Below are 20,477 nucleotides of genomic sequence, written 5' to 3'. Positions count from 1 at the left end.
CAAGAATCAATCAATTGTGACCATTGGTATCAAAACTGGTCAACTCCACTTTAGGTGAATTTTCAGGAAACACCAAAACAAGTGCTGGATTTGACTATTTTTCATACCACAGCCGCTTTTTAAACCGGTTTCTCTTACAAAATATGCGGATATGACTGCTTTTGAAAAATAAGAACTGTTCTTTTGTTAATAATGAACACAGTTCAATACTTAGTTTATTTTTTTTAAATTTTGGATCTGACCAGTTTTGATACCAAACAACTCAATTGTCAAAAGAATAAAGCTTTTTCAGTGATATCAATATTGTCAGGTTGATCGTAACCCGGGAATGTTTTTTATTTAAATTTTTTTTTTTTTATATATCCAATGAAAGGTTGTCAAAACAACATCAATGACGTAGTAAGCACTTGTAACTATGATTATGTACCAACCTTTTTGTTTCATGTTGTACGTGGGAATTGCTGCAATCTACAAATATTTTATGTAAATGTGAGGTTTTTCCATGCCATTAATATTTTAATTTGTTATTTTCAGAAACTAAGAGACCCAAATGCAGTCGCCCCATGTTCTCTCCAGGTCCCACCAGACCTCCGTTTAGGATCCCGGAGTTCAGATGGTCTTACATACATCAGAGACTACTATCTGATGTTCTGTTCTCACTGGAGACTGATATTCAGGTAACATATCTTCTGTTTTTCCTTAATTAATTAGCTTGTAATATTCCGACCATCCGAAATAAAAATATTGAATATAATTTACCATCTTGCCTTTACCTTAAATCTTATTTTTGCTTCTCTACGAACATATATGTCGGATATCATGGTTTCACTTTCAAATCTACCAATAAAATTCCTAGTTTGTGTTCCGTATCGATTCCTGGTATCCGTTATGAGAGAGAGCTTTCTCTTCCTCCTTTTTGTTTATTTTTCGCGTATATTCCCCTCATTTACACCTTTCTCTCTTGTGGCAATAATGTGATGTCCAAATTTGAAAGCTCGTATGGACGAATGCGAAATAATGGTTTTTTTAATAATTTTGCTGTTCATTTCCAGGTGTGGAGGAGCCATTCCACCAAGTCTGTTCTGGACTTTGTTAACAGCAGTGAAAACGCCATCTTCGTGGTGAACACAGTGCACCTGATATCTCAGCTGGCTGATAACCTGATAATTGCTTGCGGTGGACTTCTGCCTCTGTTGGCCTCCGCCACCTCTCCAAATGTAAATATTCTAATCGGTCTTATCGAAATACATTTTATTTAACTTTTTTCTTAGTTGTGTTCTTAATATTTTTGACTGCTTTATATTAAATTGATTATAAAAATAATATATTAGAATGGTAGTATTAGAACCAATAGGGTGCTTTTCTCAATATAAATACATATTTATGACAAATGAGATCCATCTCAAGAATAATAAAAAATACACAATTACCCTTTTGTCAACCCAGAGGATTATTGATAATAATGCTTGACCATTAGATGGTTGAGCGGTCCAAGCGTTAGGGTCCCACCCAGGAGTCACAGGTTCAATCCTCTGCTAGCTAAGTTCTCCATCATTGCACAAGAAATATTTTCCACTTATTATGATGGTAGTAAAGGAATTCAAATATTTTCAGGTTATTCGTAACCTTTTTTAATGTGGGTACTGCACAAGAGTCCCAACCGCTCCCAGCCGTTTGTAGCCAGTGTGACTATGGAATCCTCAATTGGGGTATGTTGTGAGGATAAAGGTTTCGGGGAGGGGAAGGAGGTGTAAAAGAGAAACATATCTGGTCACCAAACACGGCTAAAACCATTTCAAGCAACATTTCGATTCTGAATTGATGGTCTTTCATCAGGGCGATTTTGAAAGCATCTACCACTCTGAAACGTGTCGCAAATATACTACATATTAATTAAATAAATATGTATATATTTTTTGAATAACACAAATTAGTCAAATGAAATTCATTTGTGTCTTTATGTCCAGATTCATAGCCAAGGATCATACCCACTCAACTGCGGAGCCCGTCTGTTTGTTTACCTGGAATAGTTATAATAATAAGAAATCCTTATGACATTTTTAACCTCTATTATCTTTGCCATTTTCAGAATGAACTGGACGTGATTGAGCCGACGCAAGGAATGCCCATCGAAGTGGCCGTCACATTCTTACAGCGTCTCGTCAGTATGGCCGATGTTCTGATCTTCGCCAGTTCTCTGAACTTCGGCGAACTCGAGGCCGAGAAGAATATGTCCAGTGGAGGCATATTGCGACAATGCCTGCGATTGGTATGTAGTTAAAAATCGTGTTTTTGTCAGTTTTTTGTATGGAATTTTCAAGGGACTAAAAAAAAAACTTCTTAAGCGGGAAAACTTCTTAAGTGGGAACTTCTTAAGCGAGTTTGACCGTAAATGATTTTATAAAAAAGTTATTTAGTTTCAAAGTTTAAAATTGATTAAAGTCACCCCATTTTACGGTACTGGTGCAAATATCCTAACTGATGTGATTCTTTCTGGTTTTAGGATGTATTATTTATTTTAACCAGTTGTATTTCTTTTTGACTTTTCTTAAAAGTATAGAAAATCATTCTTTAAGCTTTCTTTGCTCACTTATACAAGATTATGCTATTTATTAAATTGATTAAAAATAAATAAATAGCACAATCATTTGTATGCTCGGGCTATTCAATTATAAATGAGGTTTGACTGTAAATAAATTTTGCTGTAAATTACACATTTTGCACAAAACTTTGGTTCAAAACATTTTTTAGGTTTTTCACCTTTGTAAGATTTTTGCACTTCACACTCCAATGTTTATTTTTTTTTTGTATCTTAATATATCAGTTATTATTACTCCAATCGATATATAAATTAATATATGATTTCAGTTACAATAGCCATTAATTTTTTTATGTTGGTAAAATAGTTGCCTTTAAATAATCTTGTTACAAATAAATATTCTATAATGACTGCCCTAACTGCAAAAATCTTGTTTGCGCAGAATAATTTAGTGATGTGGGTACAATTCTATTTTGGGCAATTGATCCGATTTGGATTTAAGAGCAGTTAGAACCATGTCTTAGCCACAATACGATAAAGTTGCGTAAATTATTGTTAATTTATAATCAAATACTGGCAAAGGCTATCCATCTCTTGATAGTTGACACATCAAACTTCTTATTGACAGCTTAAATATGTTGATAGTGTTTAACACAATTTGTTTTTTGACAGTAGTTCACTTCACTGTTTTATAAATAACATGAAAATGTTATTGGCATATGACCGTATGAAAAAAAAATAACAAATTAAAAAATATGCACAGTGTCCAGAAACTCGTAGTAAAAGCGGCAATCTACATAACATAGAGGTCCCGAAAAAACCTTTCGATTAACTTGTTGAATTCAGTTGCACACTTCATATGCAAAAAAATATATAAATAGCACTTGGTTTCAATGTAATTACTACAAGATATAAATATTCATGTGGTGGGAGATGGTAAAAGATACATTAAAGTTCCATTTTTTTCTCAATCAAAGTTTAAGTTTGAAACCTATTTTGTGCATTTGCAACTTAAACCCCTGACTTGACACCATCAGCATGGAAATGATGTAGACAATTGCCAGCGATAGGAACTGCGCTTGCTTTCTTTCCTCCTGCAACTGAAGGGTTAAACAAAACTTTTAGAGTCGGGTCTACACTTTGTCGCATTTTAAAAGATATTTAAGATCTAATATTAACCTAGCTATGGATCTACTGATTTTTAAAAAATTTCATCTTTGGACTCGATTTACTCGAAAGCGAAAGCTTAAATCAAAAAAGTAGTTCCACAAAACGATTCCAAATGTGCACGGAGAAAACATACTGATTTGAAATATTGTAAATTTTTTAAAAATGTGGTCAAATTATTCGTTTTCCTTTTTAAAAAGTGACTATAGGCCTATAACAAATGATTTGAAAATTTCATAACAAACTATCACTAAAGCACGAATATGTTATGAGGAAGTCGGAACATGCGTCTTCGAAGTAATGTTTTTGCTCGTCCATTATATTTATTCAGACAAGGCCACCTGCATGTTCACATGTTTGGTTATGTTCGGAATGACTAATATTCTATTAGGAAATTTTGACACAGTCACATTTTTAACAGTTTCCTCATAAAAAAAACCATACTAATTTTTCTCCGTGTGATGTAGATTCACCAGTTCCCCGCTTGTACCACGAGTTTACGGACGCCGTGTATAAGTACTATGTTATAATTTCAAATATCAAGAATACTTAGGGTAGATAATACAAAGTTGAAATCCACAGCAAAAATACAAAGTTATACTTGACAGCAAAAATAATTAATAAATGATTTAGTTACTTATTAAAATGCTAGTTATTTCCAAGCAATCGTGCATGCGGTCTCCGTGCTGTGAGATTTCCATGACTTGATGTGTTTATTTGTTTTGTTGGTTTGATGGATGTCGTGACCGTGTACATTGCCCTAGGTTTGCACGTGTGCTGTAAGAAATTGTCTAGAGTGCAAGGAGCGTCTGCGTCTGTCCATGGTGCACAATGGCGCGCACCGCACCGGCTCTCCAAAGGTAAAGTATTACGCACTTACAATATTATATTCAGCAAGAAAATTGGTGTTGATGTAAATAATATTTAATACCCCTTGCCAAAGCTATAAGAAATGTTTATTATGATAAGGGTATTTATAAATTGACTTCCATCTTGCAATTGTTGAGTTGAGATATTTAAAAATCAATTGCAAATCGACTGTGTTTTGGTAAAACCCTTCAAGCCACAAAATGTTAACTTTACAGGAGTTAATAAAAAGGAATATCTACAGATTCATTTATCAGAAAGTGGTTATTTGTTTTTCAGAATTTTATGTAAAATATAATTAGGGGCCATTCAAGTATTACGTAAGCAGATTTATTACAATTATTTACCCCCTCTTCCCCCTTGTCACCAAAAGTAAGCAAAGCTCTTACCCCCCCCCTCCCAGGCTTACGTAAAAATTGGTACCTATATGCATTTTTCTGTTAATGTATTCTGTTTTATAAACAATTCAACTTTGGCGAAAGAGGATCAACGGTAACATAAATATTAACTTGCTTTGATTTGCTTACAACACGTCAAATCGTCAATCGTACTGAAACGAAACAATAGATTGATGGAAGAAATTTTGACAAGTGAGTGGCGCGCGGTAATTCCCACATTCGCTTCTAAGCAAGTACCTAAACGTATTATTTATTTGTGGGAATCCCCAAATATGTATTCGGTTTTCAAACATAGACAAGGTGTGGGTTGCCAATGTGTAAAAAAAAAATAATTACTGCTGAGCAGTGCTGACGTAATCACTATCTCGACCCCCCCACCCCACATGTCATCAAAAATAAGCAAAGCAAAGACCCCCCCCCCTATAGTGCTTACATAATACTTGAACGGCCCCTTATGAAAGATTTAAGAGTTGAGTAATTTCATCTGCGGTTTTCTCGAAATAACCTAAGAAAAAAATGTACACATAAATTCCGTTTTTAGTTTAAAAAATGCCTTTTTCAACAAAAAATACTTAACCATATTGTACTTTGAAAACTGTTCTATATTATTATGAAATCACTGAAAAGTAACATTCCTAAAAAATTTTGGCTTGAGGTGTTTTAGAAATCTAAGTTTTTTTGTTTGTTCTTTCACTTTTAAATTAAATCAAAATCGAAATCCTCAACGATTTTTGTCTTTTGGATTTCACTTAATTTCTTTGCAACTGAACACCCGTTAATTATTGTTAAATTAATCAAATGCCAAATTATTTTTTTAAACTAAAATAATTGCTGGTACATGAGGTGATTAATGTTTGACTATTATTTATTTATTTCAGAGTGTGGTGGAGAGTCTGAGTACAGGATCCAGCCTGGTTAAGGATCCCGAGAGACTTCTTCAGGATATGGATGTCAACAGGCTGCGGGCTGTGATCTATAGAGATGTGGTAATATTTCTATTCAAATAAATCTTATTACCCTTGTTTCTATTGTGAGCTTGAATAAAATTACTTTATTATAATTTCGAGGAGTACCTAATTAGTGCAGCTAGGTGACACCGAAATCAGTATCAATGTCAACATCAGCGAGTAACTTCATTTCCTCGCCTGCGTATGCCACGACACATATTATGTATTTGTGGCATACATGGCTGAGAAAGCAAAGGTATGGTTTTGTGTGTAACTCGAAAACGCTGATTCGGAGTTACCTAGTTGTAGTAATTACCCTGCGATTTGTAATCTGCAATTTTCTTATTGAGAACTTAACCACTCGATTGTCATTTTACTATTAAAATGAACTTATGTTGAACTTACCCCAATCAGCTAATAAGTTTAGTCGCTAGCTTGATTAAGCTTCTATCGAAAACCAAAAGATGTCACTAATGTTCCACTCATGGAATATTTAAAAAAATGTTTTGCACCACTCTGCATATAGATGCCATTTTAACTTGTTTTATAAAAATTTCATATATTTCTACATGTTTTTTAAACACATCCAATTTTACATAGACAAATATAGAAATAGTAATATTCAATATTGTTCCAAATAAGTACAAGGTAGAACGCCCGTGATTTTAATTTTTTTATTTTTTTTTATTATTTATTGAAACATATAAACAAGGTTACAATTTTATGACAATATAAACACCAATATTTCAATCACTCTCCTAATAAAGCAGCTGCTTGTGTTTAGGTTAGATTAGATTAGATTAGATTGGGTTAGATTGTTCACGAAAACAGCGCTGTACAAATTATCCAATTATTATAAATAGTAGGGCGATGATTTCTGCTAATAACACACAGAATTAATGAATTTATAGATTTTACGATGTATATTTTTTAAAACCTAAAAATATGGGATAAATGGTAAAATATAGGTGAATTTATTGGTGTCAATAAACCACAGTAAACAGTGTATATGATTCCGTCATTATATATGACGTGTGATTTTTGGAATGAGAGGCCAGAATCTAAAAACGAACGCCCGGAAATATATATCGCTCGAGTGGTTATCACACCTTTTTTAATAAATTTTCAGGAGGAAACAAAGCAAGCACAGTTCCTATCGCTGGCAATCGTATACTTCATTTCTGTGCTGATGGTGTCAAAGTACCGAGACATTTTGGAGCCACCCCCTCCCATTGCTCCCCCTTCCCCTGCCGTCCAACAGAGGAGGGAACACAGTCAGTCCCATCACAACAAGCACGAGGGTCAAGGTACGTACCCATGTTTGACCTTTAACATTTTACAAATTTTGGTTTTTTTAAAATTGATTCGAGATTGTGGTTTTTGGTAATTTATGGTATGGATGCTACGATTTTCATACTAAGTTATTTCAAACTCTCATCAACATGATGATTGTCAAATTGACGATTAGTGCCATTTTTGTCATTTCAATGCATCCCTTTAATCGCTGATTCTCACTCCGATACAGCCTTTGATCAAATTGAGTGAGAAGCATATGTCAAGCATAATGGTTATGTTTTTATGCTTGTTAGCTTACCACAATTCGTTTAAATGCTGAATTAGGCTTAGGCTGAGAATCGGAGATCAACGAGGACCATTAAAATATCAAAATTCAAAATGGCGCTCAATTGATGTGGTGGTCATTACATATATGTATTACTAAGATTTTGTTTTTAAAATGCCATCTTGTAGCTAAATAATAAACTACGGAAAAATTAACAATGTAGTCATGTAGAAATTTTAGTAGTTCACGGTTGATTTGTAATTGACAGTTGAAAATCGAAGAATCCATTTAATTAACATAAACCAAAATGATTTTTCTCAATTTTGACCAAATTCCCTTTTGCAAATTAATATTTTTATACTGGTTTTTGAATTAAAAGAGTTTGGATATAAAAAAAATCTCTGAACCATGTTTTTTTTGTAATCCCCATCTTTGTTGATGTTAACATTTTGAACAGTATTAAATACAAACATTTCCTAATGACACAATGTTTTATATTAAAAAAAAAAAAAAAACATTTAAAATTTAGTTGAACTTTTCTTTTGAAAAAATTCATCGTAATTTCAATTAATCTCTAATTAATTATTTCTCTGTGTGTTAGCCGTATAGTAATATGTATAACTAAAAACTTAATATAACATAGATTTAAAAAATGATTGCAAGACTAAATAGCATGATTGTGATTTTTGCTCATGAATGTTTATTTTGAAATCTACATATGATGCACTTAGCTGCACTACTTTTGATTTATTTTAACCCTCTCTCCTCACCACTCATTAAAAAAATAATAATAGTTTCATTTTATGTTTTTAATACTTCAAAATATTAACACAGCAAAGCTTAAAAATTAACACCCTTCACCCCAAAAATTATTATATTTTGTTCATTTTAGGTTTTATACAATTTTTTTTTTACCATTGTCAAAAGTTTAAATCTCTTGTAAAAAGGTAAGCAGATAATAATGTAATAAATATTATTGCTCTTTGAATAACACTGCTATTTTGTATCACATTACAAAACTAGGACCATTTTGTAAGTCGCCAAAAATCACGAAATCCAATGTTTCTGGTAGTCTTTCTGTTGGAAGGATCGAATTAGCGATGCACAGGTGATTCTCGGGTTTTATTACTACAGACCCTTGTTAAAATATATCAATGTTTATTAGACTTTAAGTATAAACAATTTTACACTAGAATTGCTCAAAATTTCCATGATAATTGGTTAATTTTTAGCTTTCTCGTTTAAATTTGTGTATTACTTTGAAGTATTCTTGATGTTGATATATGTTTGCAAGTATGTAACTTATAGCAACACATTTCTATATAAAAGCTTGATGGCAGCCAAGAAGGCCAGCCGATCTTATTATTCAAGCATTATTATTACTTATATTTTGTTATATTTTATTTGTTATGTAATCGTAAGGTCTTGTGTAAAATCACATAGCACCTAATACGAAAATTATGAAAGAGAATTACCTACTTACATAATATTTTAAATAATGGTAAGAAACATGATATAAAATCTAAATATATGATTTAGAAAAAAATTATCTGTAAATCTGACGGCTGTCAGTTTGTAGTAATTTAATTAGTAAAGTGTTGCTAATAACCCCTTGAATATATGGTATTTAGCGCTTAATGCTGTAACTGTAATTCTAATGGATATTTTTTCCCTTTTTTACACGCGGCTTGATGATTTCTTAACTGGTAACATTCGCTAAATAAAATCACACAAACACCTGTCGATAATTGTAATAACTAATAACACACGTTGTAATTTGGCACTTTGCGCGCCACAGCGAGCTCTAGGCCGCTGTTTCCCCAGTGGTCCCATCACGTTTACCCCCAATTCCTGCCGGGCTCACACCCCAATGCAACGCAGAACACGCAATACCCCTCCAATCACAACTCCCCTAACGCGACGGACAACGCGAAGCACTCGCACCACAATCATAGGGGAACCTACGCAAACGCCGCCTCCCAACATACGCATTACAAGATGGCCAACCACCACAATCACTCAAACTATAACAATATGAATAATAACTCTCAGTATACGAGGCATGGGAGCTACCACCGTAGTCACTCAGGTAAACCAACTCATTACAAGTGTGTTGTCATCATTACGTATTACGTATTAACTTAACCCAACTTTTTACCGGTGTTATTTTTCATTGCTTATTATATTTTAAGAGACTCAGTGCTTTGTTTTGTTTTCTGTAAACCAACTCATTACGAGTATTATTAATTATCCTTACGTATTGCTCATTACGTGACTCGAGAGTTTTAAAAAAATTTCTTTAAACCAACTCATTGCGAGTGTTATTGTCATTACATATTGCGTATTATGACACTGCATGCTCTATATCTATACTCTTTAGTATGGGTGTATTAGGAACTTATGACCACCAGATAAGGCAGCAATTGCCCACATTCCGGTAATTAAATTTCATGGTAATCACAAGGAAATCAATAAATTTCCAAAGCAAGCTAAAACATTTTATAGCATAGGAGCTGCCACCATAGCCACTCAGGTAAATTAACTCATTACGAGTTTTATTATTGTCATTACGTATGCCATATTACGCAACTGAGTGCTTCGTTTTTTTTTTTGTGTAATGACTTGGAAATTAAATAATTGTTTCTGAAATCCTATATTTAGTTGGCTTTTTTTTATTTAAAAATAAATTATTATGCATAGTCAAAGAAATACAAATATTTCATTTTAGTTTTTAATATGCTTACCAATGTTAAATTACCTTGAGGGGAATTAATGTTCTTGAATACTATGATATTTAGAATTTTTTTTTATAAACGATAAATGGCCTTGCATTCAAAGTTGTGTTTTTTTTTATAAACTTGTCAATGTTTATATTATTTTAAATCCCAATGTCTATATACTAATTTTATATTTTTTCGCTCTGTAACAAAATTATTGAATGAATATTCAGGATCTCTTTTGAGTATAAATAATTTATGCCTTTTTTCAATTTAAAAATAAAAGTATTATCAACTGTAGAAATTATTTTCGTCAAAAATTATACTTTGTATCCTGATGAAGAAACCATTGGATATGAAACATGTAAAAAAATTTTATTGACTTTTGGTATGCTGATGCAAAATTTTCAGTTGATTCTATTTTCGTAATAACTTATTGGTTTTTGAAAAATGTAATTTTTGTAAATTGTACTGTCTTACCAGTCAATGTGTTTAAATATTTATAAAAATAGTATACAGGGTGTATCGGCACTAACCCGACAAACTTTAACCAGCTATTCCTTAGCACATTTGGAGTAAAAAATGTTATGTACACTTTGCTGTCCGGTAACATTTTTTTTCTTTTAAAAACAAAAAATAAATAAAATTTCCACACTCCGCTACTGCCCACAGTATAGGGGTAAAATAATTGGCAACGCCGCGCTACTGTCATCTCTTTCACACATATTCTGTCTCAAGTCCCGTGTGGTTCCCGCCACCCCGTCTCGTATCAGTGGTCAGTGCTGTTTTGGGAGTTCGCATGTCATCAAGTTTCTAGTTTCGTTTTTGTTTTGTTATCTAAGTTTTTACTGTTGAAATATGCCCCTCAATTATCCACCTGCCGAGCAAGCAGATATTGTTTTTGTTTATGGATTTTGCAATGGAAATTCACGAGCAGCCGTAAGGGAGTATCGCATGAGGTTTCCTGGAAGACGCGTCCCACACCATGCTACCTTTGTCCAGGTTTGTACCCTATCAATTGTTTATTGAAACTATTTACATTCATTGATAATGCCAAAAAGCGCTTTTGAAATTTAAACTGGGAACATTAAAAACATAACAAGGGGCCACCAACTTTAAAAATGTAAATTGTACTTTAGGTGATTTGTGTTCAGTGGTCACTAAACGGCGTTTTAAAAAGTTAATTAATTTTAATCTCTAATAAATGCATCATTCACTGCAATTGAATTCACTCCCTTTCTCACCATGGGATTATTTAAATTACTTGAATTCAATTTCACCCCTGTGAATCCAAGATATCAACCGTACCTAGTTAAGAAAATTATAATTTAAAACACTTTGTTATACATTTTACTATAAAAAAATGAAATAAATGAAGAGAAAACGTAAGTTTTCTGATATGTGCCTAAAATAAGTGTTCTTTAAAAATAAAATGAGTGAAAAAGCCCGCGATTGTTTATTTGACATTATTACTGAGCTGAATAATAAAAGCAGTTGTTATTTGTTGTTTTGTTTCAGATGTATCAACAATTGCGTGACTGTGGCATCGGACGGATTGAAGGCGCCGGCGGAGGACACAACATCGTTCCTGTGGCAGTTGAGGAGAGAATCCTGAACTTAATTACCGAAGACCCCACGCTGTCCGTGCGTCGGGTCGCTCTGATGATAGGACACAGGGAACACATGGCGGTATGGAGAGTTCTGAAGAAGCACGGGCTCAAACCTTTTCACTATAGGCGCTGCCAAGGCCTCATGGAGAATGACCACTTTTCCAGAGTCGTGTACTGCAGAAGAATGCTGCATAATGTCATAAGAGATGCAGACTTCATGAAAAACATATTGTTTACCGACGAAGCACAGTTCACTAAAACAGGAGTGCTAAATGTGCACAACTTGCACCATTGGGCTGAACAAAACCCCAAGCTTGTTCGGGAGTCGTCGAGCCAGGACAGATTTTCCATCAACATGTGGGCAGGAATCCTGGGAAATCAAATACTCGGTCCAATCGAGTTGCCTCCCAGACTAAATGGACCGATGTATTTGGAGTTCTTACAAGTGCAACTGGGCGAGATTCTGGAAGATGTGAACCTCGAATTACTACGGAGAATGTGGTTCCAGCACGATGGAGCCCCACCACACTATTCGATTGCCGTGCGGAACTACTTGGATGTCGAGTTTCCTGGTCGTTGGATAGGCCGTGGAAGTCCGGCCATTGCTTGGCCACCAAGATCACCCGACCTGACCCCCCTGGATTACTACCTGTGGGGGGCTCTCAAGGAAAAAGTGTATGCTAAGCCAATAGCCTCAAGAGAGCAACTGCTCGAACGAGTGATGGAAGCCGCTGCAGAAATTAAAGCAAATCCTGCAAACTTAAATAATCAAAATATAACAAGACTACACGCTTGCATCGAAAATAATGGTAGTCACTTCGAACAAATGCTCCAATTAAAAAAATTAACATAAACTACATGTCCGCATTTTCATTTATTATTTATTGGTAAAATTCTCACAATGTCATTCATTTACACATCAATATTACCTACATATCAATATTTAATAAAATCTGTAGAAGAGTATGCCCGTCGGCATTCAACAAGTTTTTCGACAAGTGTGTCGAAAAGCGTCTTCTCTCTTTCCTACACACTAAATATTAATGGTTAAAAATGAGACGACTGATGCTTGTAAGCGCGCCAATACGTAAAAACAACGAAACTCGAATAAGAATTGCCAGGTGGGTTTTTTAATCGCTTTAATCTGACTTTAAACAATAATTAAACACGTAAAAATTATTTAATATAATATTACAGTACAGTACTTTGAACCTTCGCAATAAATTTATTTGATTTTAAGTTTAGTTTGTAGAACTCCATTTCAATTTAGAGATTTTTTTTATTTTAACAGTCTTATTAAAAAATTTATAAAAACAGTGTGTTTATAAACAAGTTCTGCTAGTTGTAATTATTATTACGCGTGACAGCTGTTTCACCTTCTGACGGCATTATCAAACTTTGGTAAAGCCACTTACAGACGACGTAAGTGATAACTTTCTTTTTTTATTATTCTGGCTTTATTGATTTCCGAGTAAATTGTCGTAAATTATTATTTGCTAATCCCAATATTATTTGCTAATGCTAATAATTAAGTGAAATTTTAAACAATGCAATAATAGGATTATTGCATTGTTAATTTCACTTAATGTCGTTGGTATTTCCAACTGATGACTCAGGGGTTTATTTCCCTGAATAATTAAGTATTTTGGGGTCTAATTATTATGCATTTCATTACATCCGATAATTTAAACAATTTTTATGTTGAATTGGGGTAAGTTTTATGGCTAAGGGAAGGAGTGGAAGGTGAGGAAGTACCTGGATATTCAGATCTGGTCACCAAATACGGCTAGTCATTTCAAGCAACGTTTAAATTCTAAACCTGGATATTCAGATCTGGTCACCAAATACGGCTAGTCATTTCAAGCAACGTTTAAATTCTGAACCTGGATATTCAGATCTGGTCACCAAATACGGCTAGTCATTTCAAGTAACGTTTAAATTCTAAACCTGGATATTCAGATCTGGTCACCAAATACGGCTAGTCATTTCAAGCAACGTTTAAATTCTGAACCTGGATATTCAGATCTGGTCACCAAATACGGCTAGTCATTTCAAGCAACGTTTAAATTCTAAACCTGGATATTCAGATCTGGTCACCAAATACGGCTAGTCATTTCAAGCAACGTTTAAATTCTGAACCTGGATATTCAGATCTGGTCACCAAATACGGCTAGTCATTTCAAGCAACGTTTAAATTCTAAACCTGGATATTCAGATCTGGTCACCAAATACGGCTAGTCATTTCAAGCAACGTTTAAATTCTGAACCTGGATATTCAGATCTGGTCACCAAATACGGCTAGTCATTTCAAGCAACGTTTAAATTCTGAATTAATTAATCAATTACGAAAAAGCGTGGGGTTAAGAATATTTTTTTTAAATTATAGTTGTAATTTATTGTCGATTTTTTAAAAAAATTGCGATATTTTAAATAAAATTTAATAATTATTGTTTAAATAAATTAGCAATCTGGCAGCATTCATTTGCAGGTGGTCAATCCAATGCAGTCATGACGTTTGTGTGAGTGCTTTCCTTTGTCTCAGTGTGTTGCGCAGCAGTTTTATATGAACCGTTTTTTGATTCATCGGGATTGTTTTTAAAACTATACATTCTTTGTACCTTCAAATTAGTGGAAATAAACTTAAGTGTGTCAAGCTGCTCGTTATATTCCGGTAATTCTGGAAGGCTTTTAACATAAGCAATAATATTCATAAATCACATTCCGCGAAGTTGTAAATAACTAAATTTATTAAAAAATATACGTTGTAGGATAGCCTAGCAAGTAACATTTTGACAGAGCACTTACGGTGATTTAAAAAACAACGGCGCTGTTCAAATAATCCAATTATTATTATTGATAAGTACCTAAGTGAGGAAAATTGTTTTTAAAAGTGCTCAGAATTATTGGACTTCGATTATAAATTCAGGAAATCTACTAATTAGTTTCTTAGTTTCAAAATTAGACTATTTAATACGTGAAACGCGTAAGAGGTGAAACCAAAGCATTCCAGAGGTGAAACAATTTAGATACAAAAATAAAACTGATGTGTACAATACAAGAAGACAATCAGTGATTCGCATACGAAAAATGTGAATAATCATTATTGTTAAATAAAATATTTCTTTTCTGGTACTGGATTATGTAATACGGGCTTCGTTCGCAGCAACACGCGAGAGTTGCGATGTTGCTTTCAAATTTTGACAAAGGATAAAACAGTGGTGACATGTGGTGAAAATATGTTTAATTAATTTTTTATTAAAAAAAAACGTTACCGGACAGCAAAGTGCACATAACATTTTTTACTCCAAATGTGCTAAGGAATAGCTGGTTAAAGTTTGTCGGGTTAGTGCCGATACACCCTGTATAATCAACCATAAGTAGTTTCTCCCAGAGTAGCTAAGAGAAATTATTGTTTTGACTGTGCCTGTTGTCTAGCGGCACACAAGAGGTTAAATAGTGGTGAAATTGCATTGCATTGCATTGTCCTACCAGATAATGTGTTTATATATTTGTAAACACATTATCTGGTCCAAGAAGTTAATAAAAATAATGTTCATCAAGAAAGCATGCTTTGTTAAAAGTTAGATAATAATGCACCCCCTCAAAATATATTAGCCTCCTGGCACGTTAGCTATTTCATCATCCTATTTTTTTTTACTTACTTCATTCACTGACTAATAAAGTCCAAATTAGGTACATACTTATTTTTTATTTCCCACTTACACTTTTCTTTCAGTATATCTTTCCATAGAAATGATCCCTTTGCATCGTTAGTTTTTTGCACGAATCTTAACCCTTCCCAAAGTGTTTTTATTAATTTCATCATTTACCTGTAAAATCACTTTTCACAGGGTCGAACCACGATGATGAATATGCAGTCATAGTGGTTGATGAAAACAATTCATCCGTCCTTCACGATCAGGACTCTCCTTCAATAAAGGTTTGTATTATTATTATTAAAAATAATTTAATCATTCATAATATTATATTGTTGTCATCGCTAAGTTATGACACATTTCATCACAATAATACAATTTTTTTACGTTTGTTTTTAATGTAGAAATTTTTAACGTTACTTTAACAGTTTATTAATACATATAATATAGAGTAATTTTTAACTTATAAGTAAAATAAAGAGTTTTAAATGACTCGTTTAACTTATTATCATTCATCGATTTAGCAGAATATTTCAAATATTTTTACAAGTAATGATTTTATAAGCTAGTTATTATTAGGAGCATAACATTAAATAAAATAAGGACAATATCTTTTTCTTAATACAAATTATTTTAGCAAAAATAATCATTTTGCAAACTATTTCCAAAATTGCTTAATTTCTATAGTTTCCCAATGATCTCACACTCTAGTAGCAATAATTCTACCCTTAAACTTTTTCTTCTAGAAGTATTCTCATTCTTCTGTTACTTTAGGAAATGCTTCAAATTGTGCATTTAGAATATATGAAACCTTACTTCGTAAAAGTATAAAACACACTGTACTTGGAATGTTAAAGAGCTGCTTTTGAATATTTTTTATTGATGTGCATGCGTAAATATGAAAATTGTTGTAAAATCTTCAGTGTTTTTCATCAGACTTTTTTTTTATTATTACATCACTACAAAATTTAAAAAAATTACAATTATTTTATTCAAACCTTTCTTCATTACTAGCTCTTGTAATTTCATGTAGATATTTTTAAAAGTGGTGCTTTCTGTCTGTATGTTATTTGAACAATAATATTGTAATCTGTGTGCGTTGTAAGTTTTGTTTCCTTATAACTCAACCTAAATCTAAATCCCGTCTTTTTATAATTTACATTCTTCTGTGTTTGTTGTCTGTAAAGTTTTTTTGATTGTGTGTTTGTTGTTTTTTCTCATTCTTTTATGGTCTTCTTTCTAACCTACCTTTCTACCTGTCCATTCCAACCTTTGAATAACCTGGACACCTTCCTCGTTTGATTTTTCATTATCATTTTTCCCGTTTATTTGTTTTTACGTACATCTGTCAAGAAGGCGGAAACGGTTGAAGAAAAGAAGATTCCTGTAGCGCCGACGGTGACGGGAGATGCGAGGGAGCAACCGTTATATCAATCTTCGCTCAACACGAAGGTCAACCCAACAAAGGTTAGTTTTGTGAGTAAGGTTAGGTCACTCTGGCTTCCATTCGCAGATGGATGCTTCAACTCACACACTCTCACACAGCTATGTTGTTATAAAAACACACACACACACTGATGAATATTCCTTATAATAATCACATAATGACTCTCTTGTTAGTCGTAATGTTTTAAATATTTTAATACATAATAGTTTTATGGAAGAAATTTTATAGTAAAAGCTTGATCTTCAATCTATCTATGTATCTATTTTATATTAACAGTCTGTGGAGGGTTTGTTTTTATGTAAATTTACAGTTTTATTCAGAGATTGATGAAATTTTATACACTTTACCTTCAAAACAGGAGGAAGGCCACTGACATGAGATTTCAAAAAACCATCCCCATCCCATATTACCACTTTTTAAGCCAAATTTTTGATACTTATTGATGAAATTTTGCAAATTAAACATTTAAGCATCACTGTCTTCATCTGATTTCGAAAAAGTCTGTAAAATCCAGGCATCGCCGGGGACTGCAGTTAGTCCAGAATAACTCAATAAAAGAGCTGGGGCTAACGCACACGCACGCGATGAGTTTCTACAAGTTTGCTCCACAGTTTGTTCTGAAAAAAAATTCAGCTTCAAATTCGATTTACTTGAAAAATGTAAAATTCAAATAAAAATCGACCCCCAATGTGATGTAGATTCACTGATTTTCTGCTTGTACTACGAGTTTCTGAACACTGTGTATAGAAACAGAATCCCACAAAAAATTCTGCCTCTCAAACTTTTAATTTGTATCTTTCTTTTCTAAATACATATTCCAAAAAAACACTAGTAATTTTTGAGAAAAACTGGGTACTATTAGAATCCTTAAATTGTTCATTTTTACAAGCACATAATGCAGAAAGCTGCTTCATGTGAAGATTGTTCTGAAACACATCATTCACACATATTTTTAGTACTAATTTAAGATATTTCTAACAACATATATGGCTGTGAATAATGCCTAAGGTTCCACGGGTGAGTAGCCACTTATATAATATGTCCACCAAGCCACACTGATCGATGTTTTTTCCACACATTTTGTACTCACAGCTTAATGTGTAATTTTTTCTCCAGCCCACTACGCAAAAAGTGCAATTAACAAGACCGACTATTAAATTTTTAACATTGGTTTGTATAAAATGTCAATTTTTTTCTATGCACTGACTTGTAACCATTCGTATTACTGTGTGACACCAAGAGATAGCAAGTATTAAATTAATGCAATAACTTTAGTTAGAGCTTTGGTAGAAATTTTATGAATTATTATATTACTACACAACATTTAGTAGGACTCACACAATCAATGCATGCTTTTATCATATTCTTTTTACAATATGCTTTTGAATTATTGATTTATGAAGATATTGTGGTTTTATTACATCGACACATGTTTGATAAAGTTTTTAAAAAATTTTTAATTTATTTTGGTCATGAAATTCAGAGGTTCTCACAAACTGTGCGGCTAACAATCTGTTCTTGACAGATCCTTAGGAAAATACGGTTTCATCTGACAATACCCATCCCTAGAGCTCATTACCTCAGACCAATGTCAGATATTACCGTTTTTAGTCTAAGGTAATGAGTTATTTAGACATTGATGCATTATTTGTTTCTAAAAGTATAAGCAAATAAAATAGCTGATTTTTTGCCCCTTTCTTGACAAGATTTGACACTTTTATGAAAGAAGAGTCAGACAAAGACAGTTTTTTTATATCAAGTACATTATATAATCAGATAAACACACAATGGATAGTAACATATAAACATATACAGTGACCGGTGATCTCATCAAAATGATAGTTCAACACACCAACAAAAAGTGTTATGAAGTCATGAAAAGTGATGAAACAAAAACTAGGTTACATACGTAACTATTTAACCTAGTTTTTGTTTCATCACTTTTAATGACTCTGTATCACTTTTTAAAGGTGTGTTTAATTGTCATTTGATTAAATATCATGGAATCAATTTCACTTTATCACAAAGAACAACAAAAATAACACTATTTATCTTATAATTTAAAAAAAAAATTCTGAAAGGAAAAATCTTCTAAAATATCAAAAAATCCTTTCTCCTTCATGTGCATACATCAATAATGGTTGTGGGTTGCAAGGATTGTGAACCTCTGATGTTTTTTTTTTCTGAAAAAAGTTTTCTGGACAATAAATTGTTAAATAAAATGCACAAAATACTGGTCACTAATACCTGTGTATAAATTACATTTAAATTATGAATTATTTTATTTTGAATTATAATTACGTACATAAAACAATGAACATTTGACTCAAGTGTGAATTTTTCTATGCAAATTTGCTGTGTAGTAAACTCATATTATGATGAGACATTTAAGGGTAAATGTAACGTACATTATAATCTACGCATTCATAGATGGCATTAATTTAATTATTTTATTAAAATAACTTGCAAAAAGTCTATTTTAATTAAAGCCATCTACGAACTCATAGATTATAACGAATGTTGTGTATAACCTTAAATGTTTTTATTACAATTGTGCATAAATATGTTATTATATATTTACAATAGAAACACACATCACATGCATTGAAATATTATGAAGATCACATTTTAAAATGCACTAAATTGTGATGTACCACATTGATAACACCTTAATAACATTGTTACACGTCTGAACTAGTATTTCGGTATCCACTTTATATAAACATCAAATGTTTGAGTCCTGATAATCTGAGCCTAGATTATTTTGCTTTTCGGAATATCTTATTACAATTGAAATCTAAAAATAACATTACTTAGTAAGAATGAATTTTGATCACACTTTATTTCTAAATGTGAAAATAGAGCCCATAACCCTTTTAGGTCAGAAAAATCTTTGGTTAATATGCAGAAAAGTTGGACACGGTTTATTTTAAAAACACTTTGTATCAGTTAGAAAACGAGAAACGACTATTTCAGTAACCGAAAAAAGAATATAAATTTTTTTCAGATGTTTAGTTCGACATCATTTCTTCACGCCATGTTTTGACATAATAAAATTAAAAAAAATTTTTAGGTGAATTTTTAAATTAAACCCCCAACTAAGAACCTAAAAACCTATTTTCGGTTCTTAGGTTCATATTTTGGATTAAATAAGAGAAGAAAAAAACTAACCTTAAAACATTAACATCAATTACAATGGCGCCTAGTGAATGATCGATATTAATTTGAATGAAATAACTATTAAAATGCATTATTTTCCATTTCTAGAAACAAAAATACTTACTTCTTCTGTTTTTTTTTTTAAGTGTGTATTAACCGTGACCCACTTTTCTGTACATACAAATTGTGACAAAAAGAGAAGATTATTTTATTTTAAAATTGTCTATTTCAAACTCCATCACATTTCATAACAATCAAATCGACGATCAGCACCTTTTTTTATTTGGCATTTGAACGACCCTCGTAAAACGCTGATTCTCGGCTCCTTTGCTCAGTTTGTGATCAGCTGTCAAGCATTATAGTCATATTGTTGTGCTTTTAAGCTGACCACCGAAGCTAAAACAGGCAA

At 32.6% G+C, this 20,477-nt stretch overlaps 1 protein-coding gene across 13 annotated transcripts in view; it reads left to right on the top strand.

Moving 5' to 3' along the window:
• The window catches only part of rg (A kinase anchor protein rugose), a 941,488-nt gene that overhangs the window by 556,101 nt on the left and 364,910 nt on the right, over positions 1 to 20,477 (top strand). For 5 of the 13 annotated variants that reach the window (XM_089644594.1, XM_089644593.1, XM_089644591.1 and 2 more), the window contains exons 21-29: positions 535 to 677; positions 1,053 to 1,217; positions 2,090 to 2,269; positions 4,471 to 4,566; positions 5,850 to 5,957; positions 7,048 to 7,225; positions 9,278 to 9,568; positions 15,658 to 15,746; positions 16,816 to 16,929. In XM_089644594.1, the coding sequence (XP_089500720.1) occupies positions 535 to 677; positions 1,053 to 1,217; positions 2,090 to 2,269; positions 4,471 to 4,566; positions 5,850 to 5,957; positions 7,048 to 7,225; positions 9,278 to 9,568; positions 15,658 to 15,746; positions 16,816 to 16,929 (1,364 nt within the window). The remainder of the gene's footprint in view (positions 1 to 534; positions 678 to 1,052; positions 1,218 to 2,089; positions 2,270 to 4,470; positions 4,567 to 5,849; positions 5,958 to 7,047; positions 7,226 to 9,277; positions 9,569 to 15,657; positions 15,747 to 16,815; positions 16,930 to 20,477) is intronic. The other 8 variants (XM_089644597.1, XM_089644602.1, XM_089644603.1 and 5 more) reach the window with 5 other exon arrangements.

The sequence above is a fragment of the Hesperophylax consimilis genome, chromosome 21, assembly GCF_061612785.1.
Source record: "Hesperophylax consimilis isolate HC1 chromosome 21, BYU_Hcon_1.0, whole genome shotgun sequence".
In the NCBI taxonomy this organism is placed as follows: domain Eukaryota; kingdom Metazoa; phylum Arthropoda; class Insecta; order Trichoptera; family Limnephilidae; genus Hesperophylax; species Hesperophylax consimilis.
The sequence above is the reverse complement of the archived record's forward strand: the minus strand, read 5'-3'. Positions and strand labels throughout refer to the sequence as shown.